This window comes from Numenius arquata, chromosome 6 (assembly GCF_964106895.1).
Source record: "Numenius arquata chromosome 6, bNumArq3.hap1.1, whole genome shotgun sequence".
Taxonomy (NCBI): Eukaryota; Metazoa; Chordata; class Aves; order Charadriiformes; family Scolopacidae; genus Numenius; species Numenius arquata.
The window spans coordinates 47,898,164-47,923,960 of record NC_133581.1 but is presented as its reverse complement, the minus strand read 5'-3'; the positions used below and the strand labels follow the sequence as shown (position 1 = coordinate 47,923,960).

At 44.9% G+C, this 25,797-nt stretch overlaps 1 protein-coding gene across 2 annotated transcripts; it reads right to left on the bottom strand.

Moving 5' to 3' along the window:
- Positions 1-9,113: 9,113 nt before the first annotated feature.
- Positions 9,114-23,830, bottom strand: BMF (Bcl2 modifying factor). 2 transcript variants are annotated; one of them, XM_074149724.1, is made up of 3 exons: positions 23,515-23,830; positions 22,395-22,558; positions 9,114-9,215 (listed from the first exon to the last, which is right to left on the bottom strand). In XM_074149724.1, the coding sequence occupies exons 1-3, from the start codon at positions 23,828-23,830 to the stop codon at positions 9,114-9,116; spliced, it is 582 nt and encodes a 193-aa protein (XP_074005825.1). The 2 variants fall into 2 exon arrangements, with proteins under 2 accessions (XP_074005825.1, XP_074005826.1); XM_074149725.1 differs by having other exon boundaries at positions 23,740-23,830.
- Between the last annotated feature and the right edge of the window lie 1,967 nt (positions 23,831-25,797).

Sequence of the window (25,797 nt, the reverse complement as noted above, 5' to 3'; positions counted from 1 at the left end):
TAAGACTGATAGCAAAGGCATCCAAAAATGGGAATTTCTCAGAGGTGTGGGTGATTCTGCTGTTCTACATCTGTTGGTGGCATAGCAAAGAGTTATGCTCCGGGCTGATCACCATGGCCTGCGCTGAAATGTTAACATAAGCCCCACTCCCCTACCTGTGCCCTTGCTGTCTTGGATTGAGTTGGCACATCCCAGTACCACAGTGGACTGCTACAACAAATCATCTACAGTAATTTAAAAATGTGGTGAAGTAAAATGATTTAAACAAGCCATTTCTTTACAGATTCCATTAACTTTTCCCGGCTATTTATTTCTGTTGACATTTTTGCAAAAACTCATAGAGTTGTAAGAAGTCAAGCCTCATTGTCCTCTTATTAAGAGCTAACTGTCTCCATGAAAACATAGTTTCATGACTGGTGCTGTCGTGATTTGAGCAGCAGACGTAAACAGGGTCATCTCCAGCCATGGCGGGTGGATGTTTAGTTTATAGCACTGAGGTTAAGAGTGAAACCGTGTGACTAAGAGCAGAAAACAGAGGAGCCTTTGTATACATCAAGAGCCCTGAGGCAAAACACAGAGAAGGAGAATGCTGACACAGACTTTAATGGAGAAAGAAAAGAGTCCATTATGAACGTTACAGAGAACATAATTCATTTAAGAGAAATCAAGATTTAAAGGACTTATAGAGAGGAATATGAATACTGACGTCAGCGTGTCACGCCTGGTGGTTTGTTGCTGGGCTCTGTACGTGTGTCAGGGTACCACGCATCATGTCAGGTGGAAGACAACTTGCTGCCAGAAATTATCATCCGCTCTTTGTTAGATTCCTGTTGGAAACGGGTTTCTTTCAGTTCAAGCATTTCAATGGGAACTAGTGATATGCACAAGGAAGCAACTGCAGCTCTTGCATTTTAACAACAATCTCCCAAAATTGCCAAAAGTTGCTTTCAGGACACTTTTTCCTTCCCAAACCCCATCTCTCCATAAATAGAAAGAGGGGGAGGAGGGGGGCAAAAGGAAGAAATGGGGTTGGATTATTTCTGAATTACTCAGGTATGAGAGCACAAGGAGAAAGCCGGTTACTAGAGCTGCTTCCAAGTCTGCACATGCACTGCAGAGACTAAGGACCGGCACATTTACTGCACTGTAAAACAATGTTATGAGTGCATGAGAAATATTCCTCAATCCATATACTATAGTGGCTTCTAAACTTCAGCAGTCAGAGCCATGAAAATAGAGTGCTTTGTGCAGTAGCTTGCGCAACCAAAGAACTTTCTCGTCCTTAGAGTGCTTTATTATTTTTAACGAGACAGGCTGAGCACTACTTGATAAACATTTTTTCCTTGAAGCAGTAATCCTACTTAAACTTTTTACCTTGTCCCAACAGCATACCGCTAGGAACTTAATAACAAAACTCATTTTCCCTTAAAGTGCTAGTCATGTTAGTACAGAAAGTGAGGGACTTCTTGTGATTGCCATGAAAGCAGCTGTGGCTGGAAATAGATTGAAAATACCCTGTTAGTATGCAGTATTTTAAGAAGAAAGCTCTTCTGAAGATATTCTGGAATATTCAGTTTCTTTCAAACTACAAAAAAATAATGTACTAATGTTCGTTGTAATAGGAATGTTCCAGCCTGTACTGTTTGGTCCTGATGCCTACCCCTGTCAATGTTTCCATACACCCTGAGTCTACTTTGCTGTGGCCAGGTGACAGATAGCAGGTCATAACAGAGCCAAACCAAAGAGCCAAGATTAATCCAGATCTGGGAGGAAGGGAGGCCATCCATACATCTGTGCACTTGCCTTTGCTTTGAGCAAGGTGCAAGGCATCCTACTGTTTTGGCAAACGTTTCCGGGGTAGTATTACAAACCATTCATTTTTAAAAGCCATTCTTCTCTTTGATACATGAGTTATTAAAGAATTATTAATGCTTGTAAAAGTGAGAATTTAATTAACAGTGAGAATTTAACCACATGAAAATGAGGAAATTCAGAGCCAACCCTCCCATCTAAGTCAATCTCACTTCTGTCCCCTCGTATCAGTGTGTTACAACAGGCTCTTTCACAGTCACATGAGGCTGGCCAGGGGACACACTTCTCACTAGATCTAATACAATGAAAAGAAAAACTGTCTTTTTCCCCCTGTGGTCTTAGATGCACATGTGGCTTTTCATACCACACACATCATGTGTTCTTGGAATGAAAAGCCCTTTTGTAACATGCACACACCAGTCGAGGCAACTTAACATCGGGCAGGATTGTTAACTGGGTTCCCTAAAGCCTACCATGAACACTGTATGAGCAGCATCACACTGGAGGAGGAATGTGTGGTTGAAGGAATTTGACCGGTTATATTATAAATAATTTGCGATATGCACATCACCATTTCTGCTCCAGCCATGTTAACTATCATTACTTAATGGAGGTTGTTTTTCCCTACAGGAACAGAGTAAAACTTAAGGACAGGCCTGATGACTACCAAAACATGTCTCGCTGTTGCTTGGGATGGCCATTCTCATGTCTTTGTTTGAGGAGTCATCACCACTTTACAAGTCCTCTGAAAGGCACAGCCACCTTCCTCTGCCGCCTTTATGTCAGAAGACCAGTGAGAACCATATTTCCCTGGTAGGATTACCAAGCAGTGAGTCTGTATCCTCAAGGCCCAAATGCCTTTGAAGGTGCTTGCACAGGCAGTAGATAAGCAGCCATCAATCAAAGGTGACATTTTGCAAATTTGGAGGATGCATCCCACATACCTCTTAAGAGAACTTCCTGATTTGAAGCAGCAAGTTAACCGTGCAGCTCCAAGTAGCAGCAGTTCTCTATCCAAGCAGGGGTATATACCTCCTTGAAAGACTATTTCATAAATTAAATTATGCCCAAGGAGAGCAGTCCAATCTGGAAAGAAAATCTTGTCTTTGTTGCAAGGCCTGGTATTAGGGTGCACATGAAAGGATCTACCAGTTATTTTCAAAGTTGAACAACAGAAATTGTATCACTGATTTGGGTAACTCCAGAACAGACCAGCTGTGTAAATGCCCTCCATCCCTTAAAAAATAAAACAAAGAACACAGAGAAAGAATTTAACAATTTTATTAAAAATTGTACCAGTTATTAGAAAAAAAATCCAAGTATTAAAGTATTAAAAAGCACCAAAGAAAGAAAGCACAAAGCAAATATACTGCACAGATACAAAAAAAAGGAGCTCTGCCCAGTCACCATTGGTATAGGCAGGAGTCCTGGAGGCACACAACCAGGATAAACAAAATGCTACATTCTCACTGGGTCTCAGTCCATGGCAAAGAAGGTGTGTGCACTTCAAGACTAATCCAGACAGAAATCTCACAGGAGAGCATCGGGTTTACTTCTGCAGCAGGACAGTATCATATTCTGGTGAATATCAGAACTTATGGGGAAACCCTCCACTGAGAGACAGTTTATTAAGTAAATTGCAAACTCCAGCTCACCTCACTCTTTGTTTTCCAGATGAAGGACTCTGAAGTTTTAAAAAGGGAAAAAAAAAAAAAAATAGTATTCCACCAAAGTAGAAAAGTCATGCGGGAAGGGAGGGGGGAAATGTGAATCCACATTCCACAGTACTCTCATCAGTGAATTTTACCTAGAAATGTGGGAGACTGTACTACATACCATTGAAGAGAACAGAAGAAGAGATACATGATTAGTTTTACCAAAAAAAAACCCCCAACAGTCTAGATACCCAACCTCAAATTTAGTGGCAGGATTTTCAAATGCACCCAGTGGAAACAGACATACAAATCCCTTGGACTGTTTTGCAATTTCCTTTTTATAAGCCTAATTTCTGTCATTTATTTAAGGAGATACTGACAATGTCGTCTTTCCATCACACCACTCTCTCCCCCTTTTGTCATCAAATTTTCCTTTCAGAATAGTCTGATGTAAACCGGAGCTGAGGAATCTGTACGATGCTCTCCTGGAGCTGTGTCCACAAATCAGGGAGACTCCTTTAGATTTAAGAATAACTTTATACATGCAAAATTTCCATAATAGATTTTAAAAACAGTTTAAGAATCTACCCTTCCCACCCCTCCGTTCCCCAAAGGCAGCAAAGAGTCTGAAGACAGAACTGAAACATGGCTTTAAAAAACAGCCCACAGACATAAGGTTTCGCTTCCCAGAAACCAACTTCCAGCATGGGATTCGCAGGAAGAGACCCTCCTTTCTGTGGCTAAGGGGGAAGGTGAGGCACGTGGAAGAAAGAAGGGGTAGGGGATGTCAGACTGCATTCAGTTTAAGAACACACATGCACACACACACACGCACACACACACAATTACATTCCAGTGCATTTGATGTGTTTGGTCTTTTCTGCTTTTCCTGGTGGAGAAGAACCGAGCTGTGTAACACCTGCGTGAACACATGCAAACCAAAGAAACAGAGACCACTGAAGTCTTTAGGAACTGTAAAAGATTGTCCTAGGATCTTTTATCAATTCCTTGAGGTATTTCTTCTTGCTAAAACAATCAAAGGCAACAGGTAGGCATTTTTGCAAATGATCACAAATGCCAGTTTGAAAGACAGACTTTTTGAAGGACATTATTAAAAACCTTTGTTGTCAAATTATGCTAATACTTGATAGTGCTTGGTCCATGTGCAGAGCTCCCATGAATATGAACAGGCATTCCATGGTCCTTTTACTTGTAATCCTGCAGTAAATATTGCTGGTAAAACAAGGCAAGACCTCCACATATCTGGATTCTTGTTTGATCCTAGCACATATGCTATTTTTCCCTTTAAAAATACCTTCAATAGCACACCATTCAGCATGTCACAGTCTCACCATTCCCACCGTGTCAGCAGATATATGGGTCAGGACCAGCAGTGGAAGGGTGAAATTCATTGTGGAGTTGATGGGGTCACATTGCAACAACTGCCTCAAGTAATTTTGCTTTTTCTTATAAAAAAACACCAACCCTTCTCCCTAGTCTACTAATGAGCAGAATCTGCCGTTTCCCGGAAGCGTGCCAAGCCCCACACTGAATGAAGTTCAACCTTGGGTACAGCTCCAGTGACTGCCATGGAGCCACTCCAGGACTGTAGTAAGCTCACATGCGCAAATCGCCTATACCTTTAATCCAGGTTTGAGGGGACAAAGTAAACGGCCAGTAGAAAGAAAGATTTCTTTGCAATCACCCTTTCTACATCAAGAAGGACTGGGTTCCTCGCTTCTATTCCCTTGTTGATACACAGCTCCAAACCAAAGGCTGATAAGGAAGTTTCTTTCAGGACTCGCTCTAACAAGAGTTTAGCCAACAAACATTTAGTAACAACGAACTATTTAAACTGAGATATGTGATCAGTTATGCAGGAATTCAGTGCTACCAGGGATTATCAGCACCTTGGGAGAAGGCTGCAGTCCCACACACAGATCCAATGGCAACCCTTTCCATGCAAATTCATCCTCTCCCTTGCCTTTGCTGTATTCTATTTACGGCAGTTTGCAGCTATCCCTGGGCAGTCACTTTGTGACTACTGGCTCAGCTTTCAAGAACTGCAGGAAACAAAAGTAAAACTAACTATTCCCTACTAGCACCAAGCTTGCTGGATCCAAGGATGGGAAGGTTACAAGATATTTGAAAGGGTGGGAAGTTGGGAAGAGATAGGAAGAACTCTGACCCCCAAGGAAAGAGAGCTGAGGTCTGAAGCCATTTTGGAGATCTGGGGAAGGTAAGTAAGATGCTTCAAGGCTGCTGGTACCATCAGCAGCAGCTCAAGCTCTTCTTAAGAACTGCTCGTTAAAACCAGAAATTTGTTTTAGGAGAAAGATCTGACTGTTCTTTCTAAATTGTTAGACTGTAGTTTTACAACATAGAGGGAAACAGTGTCCCATTCCTTTCACCAAGACAAACTAATATCTAAAAACCCAAGCATGCTCCTTCACCAACAGGACTTAAACCATGTTCCTTGGAACTGGAAACTATCCAATTGTTTTGGATTCCCCAAGCAATTGACAGATGTCCGTGGTCACACTGCAATAGCTACTCTGCAGGGAAGATCTCCTCAGTGCGTGCTCAAGGGGCCTTACTAACATGGAATGGGTGACAAATACATGGGTGCTGTGCATCTGTGTATTTGTTGACAAACGTGAAATCTTCCTACCATTTCCTCATGTAGGTGAGACTGTAAGTATGAAGTAGCTGCTTTTCCCTAAGTGAATAACCAGCCTGCCCCACCAAATCTATACGAAGCAAAATAAGACTTTTGGGTTGACAGAACGTATTTCCTTTCTCCAAGATATGCAGATATGGAATATAATTAAAATATATTATCAGTGGTTGTAAATCTCTGGCACCAGTAATCAACACACATACTGCAGGAAGTCAGCCTTTGTCTAGCATTAGCTCTACGTCTCCAACGAAGCATTGTTGTTCAAAGAGATTTTAACTTGAGACCCTGGCATGACCAATTTTGATAAGTCTGTTGTTATAGCGGGAAATACAGACTGGCAAAGATGTGTCTTTCCCTGAGCCAAATGACTCTATTGAGGCAGGCAGCCTGACTGAGGAACGGTCTCAGGTACTTGTTTCTCCATGTTAAGAAGAGTCTTACTCTGGTTGGTAAAACTGGTTGGGTGGCAACACCAGAAAGCGCCAGTACCAGACCTATCTTTCCAGCTTATGCATCCAGAGAACAGGCCTTATTGGTCTGTTTGGCATTCAAGTCAAGGCAGAGAGGAAGGGGAAAGCCCATGATGGTTTTTAAGTGTCAGATGCGCTTGTTGAATTTTTTGTAGTTTGAAGGGATGTTATAATGTAGCTTTGAATGTTCCTGATGGTGGGAAAATGCAAGCGTCACATCCTAGCACACGCCGTGCGGGCAGGCAGCATTGCTGCATTGCTTCCTGAGCCTTCGCACTTCCACTCCTGCCTCTTTTAAAAGCTTCTTACTTAAGAGTCTTCTCCTTAACATCCAGCTTCTCAGGGGTCCTCAGTTCAATCTTTGCTTGCACTACCCCTCAGGTTTCCTCCCTACCCCCATTTAAGTCTTCATCCTCCAATGACCAGGGCTTACTCCAAGCAGACTGTGCAAAGCAAAGCATAGAAAGCCTCACCTCTGTCAACATGGGCAGAGAGTGGCTTCCCGTACTCCTGCAGCACAGTCAGCAACAGCCACCACTGGTATCCCTCTGGGTAACTCTGTAGTGCACATGCTTAAAGAAACAACACAAAAACAAAACAATCCCCCCTCCTAAAAAAACCCTCCCACCCTCCCTCTCCATAAAACCCACCCCCCAAAATATTACTTGAGATTCATTTATATGAATTATTAACCATCATGGACAAACATATTACTCTAGCTCTAGCTAGGAAAATAACATAAGAAGAGGAAAAAAAGCTTTTCTCGTATAAACTCTCCTTATGTTGAAAGAGAGTGACTGTGAATATATGAAAGTGAAAAAGGCTTGGGGACCTTTTTCAGGGAGCTAAAGCACATTTTGTCACAGTAGAGCAGGGTGCAAATCAATAGAATAGGGCTGGAAGAGAGGGAGAAAGTCCAAATTTAACTGTGTTCAGCAAATTGTTACCAGACACTACAGTGCAATGATGAGATTATACAAATACCAGAGAAAGCATGAATCGGAGAAGGATATGCAGAGAAGGGTGGAGGAGAAAGCGTATGTGCAAGTAAACTACTCTTCCTGTACGGTAATGCTTATTTTTCAGAGTGGACCACGAGCAGAATAACTCCAAATTCCTCAACACCTGAAGTCAACATTTGTAACAGGACTGAAGAGCAATTCTCTGGACAGCTCTTCCTCACGCTGGCTGATACAACAAGGTGCAATGGCAATAGGGAAATGGTCTGAAGAAAATAAAGTCTGTATTGCTTTTCTGTTCGTGTTTTACCCTAGTTGTTACTGGGTTTGCGAACTAACGATATTTAAGGCTACAGAGAAGTGGCCATCGATATTTAAGGCTACTTCCTTTTGGTAGGGTAATTTCCCTGTGCTGGTCCAATAGTGTCAGTCATATGGACAAACTTCTGAGTGCATACAAACCGGGAACTGTTAGAAGATCTCCCTTGAAGTAATATTACTGCTGCTAGTCAATATATGCAGCAGCCTCCAAACATTACATACTAGAGTAACGGACAGACTGCTTGTACAGTGTACATGTCAGACTAGTTGCTAATTAATTTCCCTGTCAAATCCTGAAGCAAAGCTATCGGATGCCTGGGACCTAAGCCTTCCTGACCAACCACATTATAGTAAGAGAAAAACAAAACAAAATAAACACCCATCACAAAACTAATAAAGACATATACATTAGCATTCTAGAAGAATGACGTTTGTGTCATATTCCATGGGTTTTGGCTTCATGCTGGCTCATGGGCACTGTGAACACTGAACTGGAAGCAAACAGTGGCAGAAATGAATAGCCACCAGCAACCCCAAAAAGGTTTAATTTTAAGACTGTTCTGCTGAAATGATTTTGCCTGTTGATGGCAACGACAAAGAGCAACTTCATGTGAGAGAGCTGCAACTGGTGCCCAATGGAAAGATTGCAGAGATCAGATTTCTTTGTGATTTTCTCTCACACAGGGTGCAAGGAACTAAACAGTAACCCATGCAGAAAACAAGTAACCTGATGGATATAAGCTACTTGAATGTTTTCATTGCTAAGAAGAACTTTGTTTCTGGAGGAATCAAGCATCTCTGCTCTGGAAGATACCCAAAGTATGTTTAGACTCATCAATCCCAGACATCCTTTTTAACGAGCAGCCAAAATGACACTCCTGCACTCTACCACTGACTAACACACAGGGCAGAGGAAGGCGTTAGTTTAATACCTGCCTCCCTTGCACAGAGGTCACCGGCACGGGGAACCAGCAGCAAGCTTTACCAAACACACCCACATTCTGGCTTTCCTTCGACAGTGTTGGACAAGAGCTCCCTGCCTCGTGAGGCAGGCAGCGGCAAAGAAGAGTCCGTAAAAACCCCCAAATATGAAGACGAGTATCAGAAATTCAGAGTCCTCACATCCGGCCGGCGGTGTGCAATGTCTCGCCCCCGAACCAGTGTTTGTTCAGTGCTCCCTGCAGACTGGATGCGGCCTGAAACAGGCGGGCGAAGCTCACCTCTGCCCAGTGTGGTTCCTGTTCGCCTCCGCGTTTAAGGCCAAGTTGTGTAGGAAGAGAAAAAGCTGCCACCACACTTGATTTCTGTTCTGCTGATGCTGTAGAGGAGAACAGTTGAAGCAAGGTTATTTATATTTCTAAAATTGCAACATACCACTTCTCTTTTCCAATAACAACTCAGTTACACTTTTCAAGAGCAGATACTTTAATCCCATCAGCATAACAAGGGGGTGCAGCAAGGGATGAGGGGAGAGAGGGAAATGATAAGTTCTCCAGAAATAATTGTAGCTCTAACATTACAAAAAGAAAAGAGCAGACCCTTTATGCATTGTGCACAAGAGGATTAAACTTTTTTTTTTTGCTTGTAGGATTTTGCAGAGTTTAGCCAAGTGCTGTTTTTAATCAGATTGGCTTCTGAGCCTTTCAAAAGCCCCAGCTGCATGAACAAACAACCTTTTTTTTTTTTTTTTTAAAAAAAAAAAGGCCCCCCTTCACCCCAAAAGTAAAAAAAAAGAAAAAAATATAACTGGTGATCCATCTGTAAGTGATTTGACACCGTGAAGGTCAAAGGGTTAATCTTCAATTTAAACCACACTGCTGAGACAGCAAAACTCTGATTTCATCTAGTACAAGAAAACACATTCGTGCACACACACACTCCCCCACCCTCCCCCCACCACATTTTCCTTCCCAGCATCTCCAAGATAATACTGCCCTTTTTATAGCCACTTTTGACAGTAAGCCATAAATAATCAGCCTTGGAGCCCTTTCCTACTGACTGGAGCCAATTAAACCTTAAGCAAGAACATACTTGAAAACACACAAAAAACCAAAACCAAGAGGTTATTTCAGGTCCCATTGTCAAGGAAGAAACATGGGAGTTGAGTTTCAGGGGGACACCAGACAACATAATGCAGCTTTGGGGCAGGGACACTGTTCCTTCTTTTGTTATATGTAATCACCCCTGCAAAAGTGGCTCCGATTATACCCCCACCTTCCCGCACTTTAATGGCATCTCATACAAACAGGTGGGTTTCTCTTTACATTGCCCAGCCTGGGATACTATTTCACCTCAATAACCGACCCTCTATTAGAAGTCAGTCTTTGTTTTCTCATCCAGAATTCCATATTTGCTAAGCAGGACTGATCATTTCTGGAAAACAAAACAAACCAGCCTCAATCCCCCCCTGCCTCCCCCCAATCCCCAGCAGACAAGGAAACAGAAGACTGGCTTCCAACAACTTTGCCTCAGTACACAGGAGTTCATAAAAGAGCACTGAAGCACATTATATGAACAAGATGTTTCAACTCAGATTAGCCCAACAGGGCAGAACAACACGGTTGCAAGGCATTCTTTACATAATCACAAATAAGAGAGAGTTGCAACCAGAGTTGGTGTATTGGAGATGTGTCATTAGACAGCTCTTCAAAGCCCTCCCAGACAGTCATTAAATTATGTTCGTATTTCATCATGAGTAGATTTGTGCCATTTGAATCACAAGTACACACAAAACATGCTTCAGAAAACCTGCATTCATCTCGCATCTGAGCAGTGGGTCATTCATCTTACCCTCAAGACTTAACAGTTGTCTTCCGGATTTAGAAGAGTTCACATAGACCCCATCACACATTTCAACACCATTGTGTTTGGAGCATAACCCACAGACACTGACTCTAGAGCCTGGTATCATTTATTTCAAAGTAACCAGCCCTGGGTTCAGCCCATACTGATCCAGGCACTGCTAGGTTTACAGGTGAAAAGAATCTTTTATAAACTATCCCCTAGGGCTGGGTTACAAGCACATAATTTGGTCTCAAAAAGCAAGATGCTTTTTGTTTTGTTACTCACCTCTCAGTTTGACCAGGCTTGTCCTTCCTGATCAAACTCCAGAGATTCTTCTCACCCTCCTCCATAGAGTCACACTCCCAAACCTGCTCAAACATGTGCGTGGAACCACAATGTCCATGTTTTTATCAAGCTATTACAGCTTAAGCGGACTGCTCCTTAAACAGAGACCTTCGGGTAGCATGTCAATGAAGTGGCATGCGAGCACAATGCCAACTTCTGCAGTTTCCACAAGTAGGAAACTATGCTAGGAGTGCACGGTGGACAAACTATAGATGCTCACAAGACAATCTGCTTTGGCAGATTATTTTATTCTATTGGCAGTCAAGAGGGTAAAGAAATGTCTTATAGGAACTTAGTATGGGAAATGCAAAAGGATGTTTAAAAATTGGTATCAAAATCCTAAACTTGAAATATATCTCAGCTTCACAGGTGGACCCTCTTTAGTGGAAACTTGCATGAAATGTTATCAAGCAGGTTAATTTGGGGGCAGACAAGAGAAGGTGTGCTGATCTGGCACGTGCAATTTCAACTATTCCACACTGTCAGGAGGACAAACACATGTAAGAATCCCTGTATTAATGTCCTGCTTCATGTAGGAGGCCACTTTATACTTCTCAAATGCCATAACAGGTTTCTAAATATTCTGCCTCCTCCTGAAGTTTTTCATGTCACCTCAGAAGAAAAGGATTATTTGTTCCTTGTAGCGATAGGTAAAGGAGGCCATGTGCAAGGAAAAACAGCGGAAGGATCGAGCTCATCCTCCTCTTTTTTTTTTTTGAAGTGGGAGGGAGCTTTTTGAGGAAGGTATTGAGGTTTGATTTTATTTGGTAAATAAGAGGTTTAGAGCTCTACCTTCAGAAGGGTTACAGACCTGCAAGAGAACCAGTGGGATGTGGTATCACAAATACTGAGAAAAACTCTAACACTGTTTTTGGTTTATATTCTATTGTGTTTATTCCACTGCCTCTTGAAGCCACTTTTTTGGTAGAGCATTTTTGTCCTCCAGTTAAAAATGTTTCCCACTGAGACATTCGCCTGAGACACCCAAGGAGATTTCCATGCAAGAAGAGAATAGGAATTATTTTACCCTTGTGTCCCCTCCTTATAAGAAGCATAAGACCTCAAATCGCTTTATGAAGGACACTGACACCATTAATTTTGTTTTGAAGTGAAAAAATAGAGCACTAGGCTGAGGGCAGCTTTCCAGGTTTTATTGCTAGACCTAGGACTTGCATTTCCCTGGGTCCGTATTCAGCCAGCATTTCCTTCCACAGTGGTGTAGTCCCACACACACATTCCCTGGCTTGTGTACTGAAGCAGCCCACTCACACTGTCCTCTCCTCACACTACTGCAGGAAAGTGAACTAGAGCAGGACAATGATCAAGGCCAGAACTAATCTGGCAAAGAAGTTGCCTTTAGCATTGATCAGGTCATCCTAACCTATCTGATCCATGGCATCAGGTAGACAAGCTGACGCTTGTGCCAGCACAACAGAAAGATGTCCCGAGAAGAGGAGCAAGTTGACTGGCTCCTTCAGGGCAAGCCCAGCTAACGGGGTTTACAGAGTTATGGCTTAATTTCTGGGCTGATCCACTTTCTGGGATACTAATACACCGTGGGACAAGAGCCACAGAATGGAAATGGCAGATATGCTTTGCAGTAGAGTAAACAATTTATGGAAAGGACTGTCCCAGCCTAAAAAATGCCCTTTTCACAAGTTTCAGTAGGTTTTCCTAGATACACCTCTGCTGAGACCAAAATACTCAAATATTTCATGACTGAGGGTTTTTTGGTGTGGTATAATTTAGCTGCCAGGAAGGACAGAAAACCCAGGCGAGTGACTCCATGTGAATTTGGCATAAAATTTTTTAAGATGTGACACATTTCAAGTCAATTCTTACAGTCTTCTAAGGCTCATAACTATTGCAGCACAGGTTTATAACTTTCCTAAGCTTCACTATGCCCATTTGTCCCTCACCAAAACAATGCAATCCTCAGAGTCGCTACTGCACAAAAGTATCAAGGATGAGCACTTTGCCACCTCCATGTGGTAGCAACACAATGAACATTTTGAAGCTCTTTTCCCAAGATGGCAAGAAGCCTCTTTTGCCCTCTACACTAACTGTAACTAAAAAAGACTAGACTTGTGAATACAGTAAGTCAACATAAAGCTGGAAACACATAAAACCATTTCCTATTGCAGCTGCTGCTTTTTAAAGGGGATATCCTTAAGAGACTGTCTGAGGCGTTAGCATGAATGCTTCAATGAGTCACAAGGAAAGGCCATTTTACTGGAAAACTGTCCTCTGCAGCAACAGTACATTAGTGAAGCCTATTCCATGAACTGTACTGAACTAAAAGCCAGAATACTGGTAAACAAACGCCAAAAAAACAGCAAGACTTTTACTGGAAGCAAATGAAAGAAGGACAGGATTGACCCAACGTTTATTCCCTCCCCATAATATTCCTAATGCATGTTTCACACCTGTAAGTATACAGCTATGTATCTGTCAAAGAGCACCTCAGATGTCAAAAGCTTTTTACTTCTACCAAGCCCTTGCATGGGGTGACCAAGGGAAGATCAGTACAGGTAATATAATAAGGGTAATACACCTTAAAGAAAATGCTGTTCCTCTGACACAGTTCCTTGAATTCTTGAGCACAAATTTTTAACAGATGAATAGGAATCACTTTTCCATCTGATACATGTGTGCCATTAATATCCCTCCTTAAAAAAAATAAAGAATATGTTCATCACATGTCATATGTAGGTCTGTTTTCCGCGCGTCAGTACATTCCTATCACATATACTGAAGGGTACACCTGTCTACCTTCTTTATCTCATGGGCAACTTTTGACTTTGCTTCATGGCTTCCAGATGGTTAAGGGTCAAGTTCTGATCCCATCTTAACTACAGGGATTAAAATACGGCCGTAAATGGCACTATTATAGCAAACGAAGAATAATGGCATATGTGCACATAAAAACATCATTCTTCCTTTAATGACTAATACAAGTATTAGCAATAAGTTGTTGGGATTTTATTTATTCACTGAAAACAAAAATACTTGCACACCGGGAGCAGTTGCTGACTCATCGCTGAAGGCTGTTTTGGCTGCCAGGTGGCTGGAGGCATATTGTGCTACCACAAAATATGCTTTAGCTTAGAAAGACTAGAAAGTCACAGTCCCCAAGGCAACAGAGGTTACAGAAGGTGTCCCCCGCTGGAGAGAGAAATGCAGGCCGATGGAAGTCAAATACAAATCTTTCCAGCTGTGATTCCTAATGACCAAAGAATAATGCATGTGTAAAAGCAGCAGGGAAAAAAAAAGGAGATAGTAACAGAGAAAAAACAAAAAAGGAGCTTAGCGGCATGATTTCTCATGGTGACACACAGATGAGGACGAGGATCTTCCTTGGGGATCTGCATCCTTCTGGCTTGCAGACTAAGTGGGACTAAACTTGTGGTAGAAGGAGGCATCATTTTAAGTACTGCTTGCTTTCCCAAAGCCTCCGTCAGGCTTTGCCAGGCAAGATAAGCAACACACATATTTATGGAGAGAGGATACACAGGAGTGGGCACAGCAGGAGGGGTGTGGGGTGCAGGAAACCCCCAAAACCCACTTATGGGCTGCCCAGCCCGAGCAAGGGGGGTGGCACTGGTCCGAGCAGCAGACGGCGACGTTCACTGCCCCAAACCTGCTGCAGGCACAGCTGCGCAGGTGAGCCCTTTCTCAGCTTTCTGGTAGTTCAAAAACAAACACGCAGCCACTCGCGCCTTCCTCTCCAGAGCGGGCAGGAAGGGGAAGCAGACAGACGCCATGGCAACAGCCAGCTGACGGCAAGCTGGGAAGGGCAACCACCGGCCAGCGCGTTCCCAGGCCCCCAGCCTTCCCCTCCTGCACCCCCGGGGGGCACACCGGCTTATTTTTTGTAAATACAGTAAATAAGGGTCTTTCTTGCATTTCCATAGAGCTGCACCTGATACTGCTGCTCTCTACCTGCAGCACAGGCTCCGGTGGGGGCTGGATTTGCCCCCATGCTGGAAGCAGGGACAAGGGTGCAGGAAGAGGTGCACTTTCAGTGGCCACTCCAGCCCAAACCACGACACCAGACCTCCTCGGCACCCAGGAGAAGACCTCCACCTCCTCCCACAGCCACAGCCGGGGGCAGAGCTAGTCACTGAGACCCCGGGTGTGAACCGACAGAGCCGTTTCACAGCTTTACCCTGTTTATCACCGAACCCGCACAGGCTGTGGGACACAGCGGCCTTTACTTCGCACCGACTCCCTCCCCACCAGAAGAAGGGAGGTGCTCCCAAAACTGCATGGGAGACACCCCCTAGTGATTAAAGCGTACCTCGGGGTTTTTGATTAAAATACCATTTTGCAAGCTTTTGCAGGAAAATATTTTTTTGGGGGGAGGGCAAGGGGGGTGTGTCCGCAGGGCTGCCCCGCTGCGAGGGGAGCAGGCGGGCAGGTGCAGCCCCGGAGCCTGCGGGCAGAGCAGCCTCTCGTCAGCAGTTCTGATGACTCAGAGGCTAAATTTAGAGAGGGATATAAACACAGCAGCCACAGAGCAAACGCTGCCCGGCAGAGCCGCTCTCACGCAGGACCCGCTCCTCCTCGCCCGCCGGCCGGGCTCCGCGGGCCCTTTGGGGTCTCCTCGGCAAGCGGCCGCAGCCCCCATCGCCAGCGCCGCCTCAGGCGTTACCTCAGGAAAAACTAACTGGGGTTAACAGAAGTTGCCTCACTGCTTTTATTTTTAGATCGCTATTCTTTCTGCTGTGGCACGGTCTTCAGAAAGATTCCTTTGCCATTGGCAAGGGTAGCTACCAGGGAGAAACAAAAAAAATCCCTAAAACAGAGACTATAAAAGGCTAGCGGGACATTCCTCCTCAATGGCTTGAAACAAAGGAGGACTCTGCAGTGGGGCACTTGCTTTCCTGCCTTTCCACCATAAAATTTAATTGAGTTAAATACAAACAAGCACGCTCCTCACCATAAATAATCAATCCAAACATCTCATCATCCCCCTCAGAGATGGCAGTATCTTAATAAGATCAACCAACCTAAGCAGAGGACTGGAGGCAGAACAACTGGGTTCCAATCAGCGATCCCTGCATGATCTCAGACAAGTTACAACCTGCATTTCCTAGTCCCCCACATTAAAAAAGAAGTGGGATATTACCGCAATTATTTCTTAATTGAAAAATAATTTCTCAGCTGTCACACTGCTACAAGCAGAAAGCATGTTGCCACTGTCCCAGCCGAGGAAATGCAGAAGAGCCTGTGGAGACCACGGGGGTTGTACAGGAGAAGCAGCAGCACTGTACACTATTTAAATCACACACCGATACTGCAGCTGATGTTAGAAATACCATAAAACAATTCACTTGTACCGTCCCAAAAAATTATTTTGTGTTCTTTAATGTGGGCAATCTTGGTGTTTTAAGGTTATGGCCCCACTGCCTTAAGGCACTCGCAGTCCTGTGTCCGGGGTGAAGGACTCACGGCAGACTTGCAAAGAGCTCACACTGCTCTCTTGTCACCAGGCTCCCTTATCCTCTGCCCACTTCCTCTACCAGACCCAGTCAGGAAGTTTTGCTTTTTAACATTATCCCCTATTTTAAGCAGGAACAAAATCATGATACATTTAAATCTTTTGTCAGCTGAAAGCATAGAGAAGAAGGATAGATTAGGCTGATGCAAAAGTTTTGTGTTTTTTATTAAACCATTACACAACGTTTGTGTGACTCTTGCAGAGAGCTCGTATAGCCCAGCCTCCAACAGCAGCCTTATGTGGCTGCCTGAGGAAAAGCAGAGGGCAAGTACATGCAATAGCTCCCCCTAATACTCTTCCAGCAACCTAACTAGTTTGAGCTTAGGACTTCCCGAGTCAGATCTGGTTTCTGTTTATTTAATGTCTCCTTCAATGGCCATAAACTTGTCCCAATTCCCCTTGAACCCAGGTAAAGTGCTGGGATGCACAATATGCCTTGACAAGAAGTTCCACAGAGCTACCTATTGCATGAAAAACTACCTCATTTACTTTGAGCTGGCTCCTACTAGCCTGACTTGATTTTGCCTAGTTCTTGTACTGGGAGAAATTAGTCTATCCATCTCCTTCATGTCACTCTTGATTTCTGTTTAATGTTGCTACCCCCTTGCTTTGTGTCTTTTTCAGGCTTAGCAGTCCTAGCCCCACTTTTTTTTTTTTTTTGGTCATATGGGAGTTTCATCATTCTTCTTGCCTTTCTCTGAATGTTTTCCAGTTCTGCTGCATCATTTTTGGAAGAAGTAAACCAGAACTGTATGTAACATTCAAGATACGGGAGAAACACGGATTTATACAGTGGCATAACTATGTTCTTGTTCTCAGCTTATTTTCTTAACATACCAAAGAATATTATTTCAGATTAGATGTGAAAGGGTCCAGCAAGTTTCTGTTAACCTAAATGTCAAGTAATCAGCTCCACAAGTGGCAGGATTCCAGAATGCTAGGCAAGGGGCAACAGGTTGCTGTGTCACTTGCATGTACAGAGGAAGGTGCACTTCCAAGCCCACCTCCACCTTCATTGTCTTTTGCCAGCAAGCACTGGCCAGCAGAGAAGATCCTGAAACGTACTGACCTACTTGGGAAACAAATGAATGAAAGCACTTACCCCAAGTCTCAAAGAGACTGCAGGTACAAGTAAAGTAAGGAGCTGCCGGTGCTACAGGCTCAGCTGCAGGTCAGTTTGAGAGTCTCTGCATTACATTATGAAACTTTTCTGAACATTTTTCCTAAAATGTAAAGTCATCATAAAGGACAGTTTCCTGCAAACAATTCCAGTTTAAAAAAAAGCAACTGTTAAAAGTTCCCTGACTGTCCTAAATAAATGATGGAGAGAAGCCTGGTGGCTTTTGGTATAAATGATGCACACGTAGCACTGTACGCCCACTCTCTCACGCCGATAAGTTTCCGACAAGAGACATGGGCTCCCTGTTGCATAAGCAGAAGTGTCTCAGAGGAGGCCTCGATAACTCTCATGAGAGACAGAGGGGAAAAAATATGCAAAATGTAACAAGTTTCACTTTCAAAGGAAAACAACATTTCCTCCTGGACATTTTCAGCGTCATTAACTTGAGGCAAACAGGTACATGCCCAGCCATCTGTCTGCAGCGGACATGGATACTGGCATTTGGGCTCCACAGGCTGCGTGAGCCTGTTGCAGTGACAAGAAGAGTTACTTGCTGAACCAAGTGGAGAATTTAGAGAAACAAAGTTTTCTATGGCTAGAGCTACGGAGGCTTTTTGAGCATGGTCAGCATATCTAAATCAACTGCAGGATTCCTGATGTGTTGGAAAGGGGCTTTGTTGTTGTTTGTAATGCACTTATTTACTCAAGAAAGCTTAGCTCTGATTCAGCATCTGGTTCTCATTGAGGCTCAGCTTTTTTTAAACTGAGCTTCCCAGATGGGTTGACTGAAGCACAAGGAGGTCAAGAGACTTGTCTGAGGTCATACAGCAAGTCAGTGGCTCTGCTTGGACCCGAGCCCAGAACCGTTCAAGGCTACCACTCCTTGGCTCTTAAAGAGACAATTTTATCCCCTGTGAAGTGATCTTATCACATCTCAAGAAGAGATGTGATAAAAACAGTCCCCTCAAAGCTTCAGCCTGCTTAGAAAGAGTTATTTTATTTGGAAAAAGCCATAGCGTTACAGTGTCTCAATGGAGCCGAATCAAACCGAAGGGGTGTGATACTGATATACAGTGTCATCCACCCCACTCCTGTATAACCGCAGGCTCCTATAGGGGCGGCCCCACGCTGCTGCTGCCGCCACCTCTGGTTGTCTACTCCCACCCCATCTAGCAGCTCGTCACGTCATGAAACACACTGTCAGTTCAGCACAGGTTGAAACTGCTTCTCAAGGCAAGGGAACTCAAGTGCACTCAGGACCTAAAGCAGAGCCCAAGCGTTTGTTGCCATGGCCCGGACATGTGGGGTATAGGGAGGACATCCCAGCCAACCTACCAGTCAGACCTCTAAGCTCAGCTCTGTTCTCCATAACCACATTCAGCCTGTAGCTGAGCTACAGCAAGCAGTTTCACAGATCCCATGGCAAAGGCAGGTGGAGGTGGCAAGGAGGCGGTGGCAGGTACTGGGTTCTCCTGCAGAAAGCATGGCTTGGCTCTACCTTTGTTTTCCAGGGGCAGGGTGAGAAAAGTGCAACAGAGGGAACATTGCCAGAAGCTACACAGCCTCAGGCAAGTAAGAGGTACTAAAGAGAACTATGGTTCTAAGGTACTATGTTGAGAAAACATAGATGGATGTCACATGTCATTCTGCAGAGCGCTTTGCAAACTGGATCAACCTGTAGCAGGCCCTGCTACTACAGAACACGGAGTGTTGCTCAAGTCCTTCCTATAATAAATTCAGCATTTTAAGGAGATGAAAGCCACAGAGTTCTAGGGAATGTTGCGTTATTGCTCTAGCGCTGTTCTAAGGATGAAAAAGCCAGGTTTTAAACTACTGTATTCTGTTTAATATATTAATAGGAAATGAAACCCTGAAAATGGTGTACATGCCAAAAGCAAGCATAGGTGCGGCCAACTTTCTTATTCTTACGAGATGCATACCCAAAAATCTTTTCTATAGCCAAGAACCACAAAATAAATACCACATAGCTCCGGGAGCCCAGGGAAGAGATAACAGTGACTCTCCAGGGTTCCCAGTGTGGGATGGGGTTAGACCGTGCATGCAGCTGAGTCCAGTGACAACTCAGTGACGTCAACCTCAGCAGCTATTGCCTGCTCAGTTTCTCTCTCAGCCAGGGATGTACATTAACCAGTGGCCTTTGTGTCAACACAGTCTTGCTGCTGCGGCAGCAGAATGGGAGCCATACCTGAACTGCTGGAGAGCCTCGCAGAACTCAAGAGCCATGAGAGGGCAACTCTTGAGCAACCTGGATGCACTACAACACTGAAAGCCTTTCCTAACTCTCACTGAAAGGGCATGTTTTCTTTTCACAGGTTCACAGATAAGATGTTTTGTAGGCTCCAAAAAGAGGCACAGCTTGTTGAAAACCAGGCTTGCTCTCTCTCAGGACTTCACAAGACCACATTGGTGTGACTAACTTTGTGGTGTTCTAAATCTGGTTCAAGAGACCACTCTGGAAAGTTGGTTTTGACCAAATGTTTGAGACAAGCTGGAACGGGGCATCCAAATCAGGGATTAGTTTCACAGCAAGATAAACGACAGCCCAGTTTTCCATGTCTCAGAGACTGCCCCTTCCAAACCACAACACATTGTGAACCAGTTCACGTGTCTCCAGGGGCAGACTGCTTGCTTCTTCAGCAACAGGCTGGGAAGAGTCATTGCACACACAGGACAGAGGGGCTTCTGCATGGGAGATCTGTGCCAAAAGCCAAAGGAAATCCTCCATGCAGGGCTGGGAGGGAAGGGATTGGGCATGACAACAAAACACTCCACAGGGAACAGTGCCTTGGACACTAATATGTGGCTCAGTACTCAGTTTTCCTGACAAACAAGAAAGAATCCCTCAGCAGATCCAAATGCCAAGGCCTATCCCAGGGTCAGGCTGTGGAGAACCACTGGCTGAACCATTCCATCCTTGGGTTAAGTTTTCGGGTTGGTTGGTTTTGTTTTTTTTTGTTTTGTTTTCAAATTTAAATGGCTGAACGGCTCTTCCCCCCCCCCCTCCTTTTACAACTTGTTGCTCTTCCAGTTCAAACAAAGACAGCAGAGCTCCTCCTCTGCTGGCTGCGCAGTCGGGTAGCGCAGGCGGACGCTTTTGTTTACTAACTCTCCCACATGCTTGGCTGACAAGCAGCTCGCCCCGGCCGGCAGCCCTGGCTGCCCTGGCTGCCATCCGGTGCGTGGCACCAGGAGCCCCCATGCCTGGCAGCTCGCCCCAGGCCAGGGGACAACAGAGAGCCCGACCCAGGGCAGCTTTAGCAGGGCCGGCTTGGGTGGGCATTCCTGGATGGGTTTCCAAGGCACAGACATCAGATAGGTACGGTCCCAAGATGAAAGAGCTCAAGTTACAACCAGTTCCACCACTTCACTCCAGGGCTCCTCCACCAAGATGGTTAACCTTCCCTTTCCTGTGAGAATCTGGCTAGAGAGAGTGGGGTCCTCAGCTGTCCATGGCGAAAAGGTGGCACTGGGGAACACCCCATTCAATTACACACAACACCTGTTTAAAACCTCCTGGTAGCTCGTTACTCTTGCAATTTGCTACATGACATTCATAGCCCCATCTACACTTCTACAGGCCATCTTCCTGTTACAGCTTCTTTAATCCTCCTGCTATCTGGAGATGAAGAGTCCCAGAATTCCCTTATCTGTCTCATGACACAGACAGGACCAAACCTTTTCGCAGTCACAAGCCATGTTCTCTGTCCAGAACAGAAATCCTCACTTACCTTTGAGAAGAATTGCCACAGATCCCACAGTTAACAGAGCACCAACTCACTTGGAGTGAGAGAAGCTTTCTGTCCCACCCTGAAGTCATCATGAGCATCAGCTTCTTCATATGCAAGCAGATACACACTCTCCTTGTTGGGCTTCCACAGAAGTGGCAAAGTGCTGCCTGTCGCCAAATCTTTGCCACCTCTGACAAACTCTGCATGGGCTGGGATTTCTATTTCATCCCTACTCAAGAGGGGAAGGAGGGCAAAGAAGAAAGAATCAGGGGGCTTAGGGGTGCTGGTTTTTATTTTGTTTCTTTGAAGAGCAGGGTATCTTCTTTTCTTTTTTTTTTTAAAGAAAACAAAATCAAGATTCTGGAGTGTGGTTTTCAAACCTGATGGCATCTAACAGCTGTCTTTTGTTGTGAGGAAGTTAGTCACAAGTCTCAGACACTAGCTAGGACTGTCTGACGGAGGAGTTGCTAGCAAGTGTAGCATGATCTAAATATACTCCACAACATTTCAGACAACTACCCTAGACAACAACGAGTGTCAGAACAGACTCCAGGCTTGTTGTCATCTCCAACATGAGGAGCTGATGTAAGCCACAGATAGCAACTTGTGCCACAGAAGAAAAGACACTGGTGGTGAGGAGAGTGGAGAAGAGTAAAAGCTGTAATAAAAAGCAAGGGGGACATCCCTGGTGAAAGCCTTAGTGACCCTGTTGCTGATGAACTGGAAGAGCTGGAATAGCAGCAGCCAACGCAGAACAGCTACCTTCCCAGGCAGTAAATGCAATCCCATGCATTCTCTTCCCTCTACCTGCCAATCTTTAGGAAAAGCCAGCAATCTAGCATAAGCAAAATTCATCAGGATACCCCTGCCATTTTATCACTGATGTTAGTCTGCCACCTTAGACAACTGCCTGCTTAGCTGACGCCTGGATCTGGTCTTCCAGAGCACCATTCTTGGATAGCTAAACCCCCACTTTCCCCTCCAGAGGCACCTTACCCTCTGTATGTGGAGCCGGTGGAACTGGTCGGCAATGCACTGCAACTTCCGTGCGATCTGCACCTCGGCACGTGCTTCCCGCTGACCTTCCTGAGGCTCCTCTTGGAGGTGCGGATCCAATGCAAAGCCAACCGGAGGGACGTGTAAACGGTAACCAGCATTCCCTACAAAACAGACATCAGAAGAGTCATTCTTCCAGCGCAAAGAATAGCTCTTCCACTCAGTACACTTTACAGAGTAAAGAGCTACACATAATCCTCAATTTTTGACTCATGTTAAAGTCCAGTTCCTGAAACCCAAACAGTGACTGTGTACCGTAAGCATGCAGTAAAACATTTGCTCAGCTTTTAAGTAGATTTATATCAATTAAGCAGAGCATTGTGTTGCTTCCCATAATCAAACGACTGTCAGGATCTTACACTTGGTTCCTTTTGCTTGTCTATAGTTCAGCCAAATGTTGATTTTTTTTTTTCAATAATAATTTTGCAGTTTTACAAGATCTGTGCCTCAAGTTGTCTCCCATTAAAGGTTGCTGTATCTTTTCCACCAGACTTTTCTCAGTTCTCTGGAATTTAGTGGGACTGACTTGAATTAAAGTTGAATCAAATACACAAAGCTGAGTGGTGTCCCATCAGTTACTAGTAGAATACTGGATGGACATGCTACTTATTCAACAACTTTAACTCCAGTAGAAAGCCTAAAAGCTGTCCCACCAAGTGTAAATTTTTGCATTTCTCTCTCTCCACTGAAAACTTCTAGGAGTCTTCTTATGTGGATGATACAGCACTAGAAGTTAAAAAATGTAGGCAAATCATAGGATACGAGGTACAGTGAGCACTTAAACATCTAGCAGTAAAATAAAACGTGACAGAACAAACCCAAAAAGAAAAAGAGTGGGAATATCAAGGACAGCGGAAGCAATGAGCAAGTGCTTGGCTCCTGCAGTGGACAAGCAAGGGTAAGAAAATACAAGCTGTCTTTCCTGAGGGAGCAGGACCAAAGCAAAATAATTTTCAGTCCTTTAATAAAACCCCTTACTGAAAGAAACCTTATTTGACTGGGGAAGTGCTAAAGGGACAGTTCCCTTGCTGCAAAGCTGGTGACACTGGAGTGCTCTTACCATAGAAGAGTCTCCGGGGCTCTTCAGTGACTCCACAAGGCAACATAACATCCTGACTGGAAGAGGACGGGCTGAGTGTTTGAGTTGCCTTGTCCTGCTGCTCAGGATGCCTGATACCGGGACCACAGCAGTGTGTGAGGGGGAATAGTTGAAACCTCCCCAGAAGGCAGCTGTACGACTGGTTCTGTGTGAAAATGCCAGTTGCAGTCATCTCACCAGGCTGACCTGCAAGTCCAAAGTCATCAGAGTGAAACACGTCATCGTCCAGCCCATCCAGGCTAGAATAGTCCTCTTCCAGGTAGCTGGGGCGATCCATTGCTCCTGCAATAAAGGGACATTTGAGGAAACAGCTAAGACACAACAAGAACATTGTCCAGGAGAGAATGCCTTCTGCTCCACCAATACAGCACAACCCTTTTTTTCCATGCCTGCCTCCCTCTCTTCCTCCCAATGCTGCCCATCTGCACGGGCAGGAGAGGCGAGTGACTCAGTGGTGAAGGTCTGGGCTCTGTGGAAAGTCCTCGAGTGCTGGACCAGAGGGAGACACGGTTCACATGTGTCTAAGAGTCCACCCTTGGCTCCAATTCCACAACTGGTCACAAGGAGGGAGCCAACCCATAACCTCAGCCCACAGAAACTGGAAAGACATCATTTTAAAAAGCAACCCCAATCCTTCAAATTGCCCTGTGGTCAGCAAGCTTCTTTGGGTGTCTGCTTTGCTTTGACCTGCCATATCTGAACTTTACGGTATGCCCCACTTACTTTTTCCCATCTATTACTTATTGAGGAAATAAAGCTCTTTTAATCACAAGGCTGCAAGGCTGGACTTTTAAGAAACCCCGGTGGTTGCAAAAGTCGTGAGCTGGGAAAGCCATTTCTGTGAAGCTCTCCCTAACTTCTCCTGTAAGGGCCAACTTTCCTTTCAACTTCTCATTTCTTCCCTCAGCTCAACGTAAGACATGTCCCAAACGTGGCAATGTAGTCACTTCATTATCCCTCTCGCCCTAAAGCCTACACGCACTGTCAGTGCATTAGTTCATCCTGCTACTAAAGAAAAAACATTGCTGGTGTCAGTGTTTAACGCAGGACTTCTGTAGCTGCCATAGTCAACGCTCCTGAGCTCTGTTGCAGCACAAAGCTGGACAAAGATAGTGGAGGAAAAAAAAACACCAATAAACCCTAGATCACTATTTCAGAGCTCTTTGCAAACATATAGTAATTAGCAGCAGATTTAAAAAAGAAAAAAAAAAAAAGCCACAAGTCCCTTTACCGTTACCTGTGCATCTAACCCAATTGGAAGACAGTCTCCTAAGAGATCCATCTCCAGGATTTCCACCCAGTTCCAAACAAGGCAGTGAAATTCAACTCTTCATGTCTCTTCCTTTGCTCTGGTTTGCGAAGCATTTAACAGAATGGAAGACTAGCAAGAGGAATTTCAGGCCTGAAGGAGACATTAATAATAATTTCATAAAGATGTGTTCAGTGGTCCCCTTGGTGGTCCCATCTCCCCCCAGGTGAGCAGCACTCACCACACCAACATGCTAGAGGAGACAAAGGGACAGAGCAGTGCAAGAACTACTTGTGCAGGGCTCTAACTCAGGGCCACAACAGTTATTTAAGTTGTTGCATCTCAGCAGTTTGTTCATCCCAGCCACAGCTCCCGAAGAAGAGTGTGAAGAGCAGAACAGGTCCCAGCCCCACAGCTGGTCCAGCTCTGCTGGATGACAGCAGTGCTGTTTTGGCACGGCACTCGTAACATGCTTGTCTATGGCATAAAGTAGCACACCGAAAGGAGTTACAGGTCCTGAGATGCCAACACAGACAGATCTCCTGCCAGCCCTGCTGTTGGATCGCCATCACCTGACAGAAAGGCAGGGCGATAACGGATTTTGTCTTTTCAGCAAGGTTTGCCAGATCTCATCCGTCAGAGCCCCACTGGGACACGGGCATTCAGCGCAAGAAAGTGCAACAAAGGCACAAGCCAGCCGGCTGACCAAACCCTGAACAAAAGAGGGTCTAGAAAGCAAGAAGTTTTACTCGACCTCCCGCGATACGGTCCGGCTTTTTTTGCAGAGCTCTCAGGAAACGCTGAAGAGAGGACGCCGAAGCGGCGCAAAGGATAACTCGCCCTGCAACTGGCTGAAGTTCCTTCCGCAGCCCTGGAAGGCAGCTCACGCTGGGAGCCGCAGGCACCGAGAGCCGCCCGGTCTCGCCCGGGAGAGCGGCTCGGCGGGCTCTGCCAGGCGTCCCTCCTGGCACACGGACGCGGAGCCCTCGCCTCTC

Bases quoted from the DNA above. Each gene is read 5' to 3' on its own strand.
- BMF (XM_074149724.1), bottom strand. From the start codon at position 23,830: ATGGATCGCCCCAGCTACCTGGAAGAGGACTATTCTAGCCTGGATGGG. The intron at 22,559-23,514 runs GTAAGAGCACTC...TCTGTTTTGTAG, and splicing joins GCCCCGGAGACTCTTCTATG to GGAATGCTGGTTACCGTTTA. The intron at 9,216-22,394 runs GTAAGGTGCCTC...TCTCCTCTACAG, and splicing joins ACCGGCTCCACATACAGAGG to CATCAGCAGAACAGAAATCA.